Source organism: Miscanthus floridulus, chromosome 11 (assembly GCF_019320115.1).
Source record: "Miscanthus floridulus cultivar M001 chromosome 11, ASM1932011v1, whole genome shotgun sequence".
NCBI lineage: Eukaryota > Viridiplantae > Streptophyta > Magnoliopsida > Poales > Poaceae > Miscanthus > Miscanthus floridulus.
Window position 1 is genome coordinate 97,480,611 of NC_089590.1, and position 5,396 is coordinate 97,486,006.

At 48.6% G+C, this 5,396-nt stretch overlaps 1 protein-coding gene across 1 annotated transcript; it reads left to right on the forward strand.

The window, feature by feature from the left end:
* Window positions 1-205: 205 nt before the first annotated feature.
* On the forward strand, window positions 206-1,876 carry LOC136494121 (protochlorophyllide reductase). Its single transcript, XM_066490271.1, has 2 exons — window positions 206-437; window positions 540-1,876. Exons 1-2 carry the CDS (start codon window positions 330-332, stop codon window positions 1,593-1,595), a joined length of 1,164 nt encoding a protein of 387 aa, XP_066346368.1. The 5' UTR covers window positions 206-329; the 3' UTR covers window positions 1,596-1,876.
* The last annotated feature ends 3,520 nt before the right edge of the window (window positions 1,877-5,396 follow it).

Below are 5,396 nucleotides of genomic sequence, written 5' to 3' on the forward strand. Positions count from 1 at the left end.
AAGATGCTACAGTAGCCCAAAATCCAAATTTCGGGAACTAAACCGGGGCTCCGGCAAATATCCCGCGGGAAAATATCGTCCAAGAAAATCCGGGCCACGCGCTGCGATTGGCTGCGGAGGCTCCACGCTGGCGTCCGGGCCCACCCCCTTATCCTATCTCCATGGCGCTCCGCGCTCCTCGGCCCGGGTATAAGTACCGCCGGCGAGCTCGCCGCCATTCATCGCCTCCGAACAGAGTCACGTCGCCACGAACAGCAGCGCATCTTGCTGTCGTCGCCCAGCTGAACTCGGCTAGCTAGCTACGGTCCAAGCTCCCCACACCACCGACCATGGCCCTGCAGGCGGCGCTCCTCCCTTCCACTCTCTCGTCCGTCCCCAAGAAGGGCAGCCTCGGCGCCGCGGTGAAGGACACGGCATTCCTTAGCGTCCCCCAGAAGGTCAGTCACAGTCAGTTGCTGCATTGCTCATTTGCACTTGCACAATGTGCTTGAACATATCGTTGACAATTGACATGATTTTTGTCGTGAGCATGAATGCAGAAGCTGCAGGTGGCGTCGCTGTCGGTGAGAACGCAGGTGGCGACGACGGCGCCTGTGGCCACGCCGGGGTCGAGCACAGCGGCCAAGGACGGGAAGAAGACGGTGCGGGAGGGCGTGGTGGTGATCACGGGCGCGTCGTCGGGGCTGGGCCTGGCGGCGGCCAAGGCGCTAGCGGAGACCGGCAAGTGGCACGTGGTGATGGCCTGCCGCGACTTCCTCAAGGCGGCGAAGGCGGCCAAGGGCGCCGGCATGGCTGACGGCAGCTACACCATCATGCACCTGGACCTGGCCTCCCTCGACAGCGTGCGTCAGTTCGTCGACAACTTCCGCCGGGCCGGGATGCCGCTCGACTCGCTCGTCTGCAACGCCGCCATCTACCGGCCCACGGCGCGGACGCCGACGTTCACGGCGGACGGGTACGAGATGAGCGTCGGCGTCAACCACCTGGGCCACTTTCTCCTGGCGCGCCTGCTCCTCGACGACCTGCAGAGGTCGGACTACCCGTCCCGCCGCCTCATCATCCTCGGCTCCATCACCGGCAACACCAACACGCTGGCCGGGAACATCCCGCCCAAGGCCGGGCTGGGCGACCTCCGCGGCCTCGCTGGCGGGCTGCGCGGTCAGAACGGCTCCGCCATGATCGACGGCTCCGAGAGCTTCGACGGCGCCAAGGCGTACAAGGACAGCAAGATCTGCAACATGCTCACCATGCAGGAGCTGCACCGGAGGTACTACGAGGACACGGGCATCACGTTCGCGTCGCTCTACCCGGGCTGCATCGCCACCACGGGGCTGTTCCGCGAGCACATCCCGCTCTTCCGGCTGCTCTTCCCGCCGTTCCAGAAGTTCATCACAAAGGGGTTCGTGTCGGAGGCGGAGTCCGGTAAGAGGCTGGCGCAGGTCGTCAGCGACCCCAGCCTCACCAAGTCGGGAGTGTACTGGAGCTGGAACAAGGACTCGGCGTCGTTCGAGAACCAGCTGTCGCAGGAGGCCAGCGACTCGGAGAAGGCCAGGAAGCTCTGGGAGATCAGCGAGAAGCTTGTCGGGCTTGCCTGAGCTTGCCGGCATGGCGACGGCGACACGACGCTTGGTGGAGGTGGAGGTCCGTGCGTGCGCTGTGAACGCTCGCGCGTGACGTCGTACGGGGTGGGTGATGACTCTGTCGAGCAGAGGAGCTTTAAGTCGCTTCGTTGTTTGATCGATGTGTACCATTAGCAACCATTTTGTTTGTTGTTAGGAGGTGGTAATGACCGTCAGAGAAGAGCCTGTAATTGTTCGATCATGCATTGTGTACAATTTTTTTTATAAACCATGAAATAAAATAACAGGCTTTAATATATGTGTTTTTCTTGAAATAAGCAATATCAGCAGACTGGTTTGATATCTAAGAGGCAAACTACTTTAAAGAAAGGAAAGAAAAAAATACGCAATCTTATTCCCTCTATCTATGAATAAATAGATTTCTAGAGTTGTCTTAAGTCAAACTTTTTAAACTTTGACCTAATTTCTACAAAAAAACCGCCAAGATTTATGATATCAAATTAGTATCATTAAATATATCATAGAATATATTTTTATAATGTGCTTATTTTATATCATAGATGTTATTACTCTTTTCTATAAAGTTAGCTAAACTTAAAAAAATTGACTGGCACGAATTCTAGAAATTGATTTATTGGGGAACAGAGCGAGTACTTGCCTAGGAATGACTCCTTTTTAGAAATAAAATTATTGATTCTACATAAGAAATAATGAACTCAAGGCAGTAGGAATACATTGGTTCTCTAATCAGGCTGCAAATCCAATCAAAAGTCCCTTTAGCAAATTCGCAAAAAGAGTCCCTTTATTTTCTTTTTAAGGAACAGCCAGAGCTTCATTCATTGATCATGAACATGGTTACAATCAGCGTCAGAGATACCCGGTAATCCAGGTGGAGGTACAAGCCACTCCTCCACCAGATGATTGCGGGATACCAATTTTGCACATTCATGAACTAGTCTATTACAATCTCTACTAGAAAAAACAAACTTGAAATCAATAAAACTCCGGCTGAGGTCATATACTTAGAAATCAATAAAAGTCCCTTTATTAATAATGAACTTATTGGCTAGAGAGAGATAACAGACAACAGTACCTCGTGCGCCAACACACCCTTCTTTTTATTTAGAAAAAATGACCCAATCTAACTTCAAGATTTAGACAAGGGGTTTAGATATTTTATCTAGGATTCTCGTCTTCCAATCTGACTCTATCATGGCTTTAGAAGGTTGGAGATATTTTTGTGGCTTAAAAAACATTATTAGATGCTTACTAGATATATGCCCATGCGTTACATGGGACCATGATCTTTTGTCCACATCTATTATGGCTAAGAGGTATTTTTCATGAGCACCCATTAACCTATGTTGTTGTAGAATTAGAGTTGCAAGCAGTGCTCCTTACTAGAAACAAGACACAGCTTGCCATGCTCCCGAGCATTGATGATAGACCGTTCCATTGTGTCCGTGTCCAGCACCAGGACGCGAATCCTTTACAAAAAATTGGATATTTGGCACCGCTATTATTTCTGCAAAATAGCCACTTCGTACATGTGTCTCTCGTATTCTTGCCATTGCAAAAATTTTTTCTTTTTTTCTATTTTCTTTATTTTTTTCTTTTTTTCTTTTTTTTTGCATATGGGGCTGGAGCTGGAAAGGTCCTCTTCGTCTCTATGCGATGGGTGATGCTTCCTCTTCCGTATGCGATGACGGTGCCCGATGCGCCGCCGCCGCCGCCAGATATGCTGCTACCACTCGGCACGGCACTGTAGGTCGACGCTGAAAGATCCTAATGGCTAGAGGGGGGTGAATAGTCTATTTAAAATTTCTACAACAACACTAAGCAAAGATGTTAGACAATTAAACAGCGAAGCGAGTGTTGCGATAGGCTATTAAAAATGCAAGCCACATAATCTCTAAGCACACAATTGGCTAAGTCACTATACTAAGTTAGTGAGCTCTCAAAGACTAACTAAATAGCCTCACTAACCACTAGATCCGACACAAGCTAGCTCTCAAAACTAATTACACTAAAGAGCGTAGCAACACTAAGAATGTAATACAAGAGAAGATGGTGAAGATTATACCGACGTGTCGAGGAGTGAGCCAATCACAAGATGATCACAATCAATCACAAGATAACCAATGAAATCCTCGGACAATGATGATATAAGATTTTTTACCGAGGTTCATTTGCTTGCCAGCAAGCTAGTCCTTGTTGTGGCGATTCACTCACTTGTAGGTTCACGCGCTAATTGGCATCACACGCCAAACCTGCAATCGGGTGCCGCACAACCAACACAAGATGAGGATCACACAAGTAACGAGCAATCCACTAGAGTACCTTTTGGCTCTCCATCAGGAAAAGATCAAGAACCCCTCACAATCACCATGATCAGAGCCGAAGACAATCACCAACCTCTGCTCGACGATCCTCGCTGCACCAAGCCATCTATGCAACCACCAAGAGTAACAAGCGAATCCCGCAACAAAACACGAACACCAAGTGCCTCTAGATGCAATCACTCAAGCAATACACTTGGATTCCCTCCCAATCTCACAAAGATGATGAATCAATGATGGAGATGAGTGGAAGGACTTTGGCTAAGCTCACAAGGTTGTTATGTCAATGCAAATGGCCAAGAGAGTGAGCTTGAGCTGGTCAAGGGGCTTAAATAGAGGCCTCCTCAAAATAGAGCCGTTAGGCTCCTCACTACACACTTTCTGGGGTGACCGGACACACCGGTCAGATCGACTGGACGCACGCGACCAGCGTCCGGTCATCCGATTGCTGCCATGTATCGCCAAACGTTTAACCCCAGCCGCTGATCTCCAACGGCTATGTTCCAATGCCTACACGATTAAGTGAAGACCGGACACGTCCGTCACACGACCGGACGCATTGATCAGCAACTGAGCTCGCACGTGCACGCCACAGCCAAGACATGATCGGACGCGTTGCTCCCTACGAGAACCCAGCATCAGTTCATTTCTAGAGATGATCTAGAGCTGCCCAAACGTGATCGGACGCGTCAGATGCACCTCGACCGGACCTAGCCTAGCGTCCAGTTAGTTCTCCTCTACGCGCCAAACTGAGCGACTGACGTCAACGTATGCCACATTCACTATGCTACGTCCGATCATAGTCCAGACAAACACGAGCACGCCACCTTCTTTTATAATTGACCGAACGCTGGAACACCGAGTCCGGTCACAACGAAACCAGCGTCCGCTCACTGTTACTCAGTGATAATCAACTCTTTCACTTCACCAACTTCTCCAACCTTGCTCAAATGTGTCAACCATCAAGTGTATCACCTTGTGCACATGTGTTAGCATATTTTCACAAATATTTTCAAGGGTGTTAGCTCTCCACTAGATCTGAATGCATATGCAATGAGTTAGAGCATCTAGTGGTACTTTGATAACCGTATTTCGATATGAGTTTCACCCCTGTTAATAGTATGGCTATCGATCCTAAATGTGATCATACTCGCTAAGTGTCTCGATAACTAAACTAAAAAGCTCCTATCAAATTTCACCTTTGCCTTGAGCTTTTTCTCTCTCTTTCTTCTTTTCTAAGTCCAAGCACTTGATCATCACCATGGTCACACCATCATCATGATCTTCAATATTGCTCTACCACTTGGAATAGTGCTACCTATCTCATGATCACTTTGATAAACTAGGTTAGCACTTAGGGTTTCATCAATTCACCAAAACCAAACTAGAGCTTTCAATCTCTCTTTTTGGTAATTGATGACAACCCTTTCATAAAGATATGAATTGAAATTCATTTGAATCCATGTTGCTTGTCCAA

Coding starts and splice junctions, on each gene's coding strand:
- LOC136494121 (XM_066490271.1), top strand. CDS start 330: ATGGCCCTGCAGGCGGCGCTCCTCCCTTCCACTCTCTCGTCCGTCCCC. Junction 438..539: donor TCCTTAGCGTCCCCCAGAAG/GTCAGTCACAGT, acceptor GCATGAATGCAG/AAGCTGCAGGTGGCGTCGCT.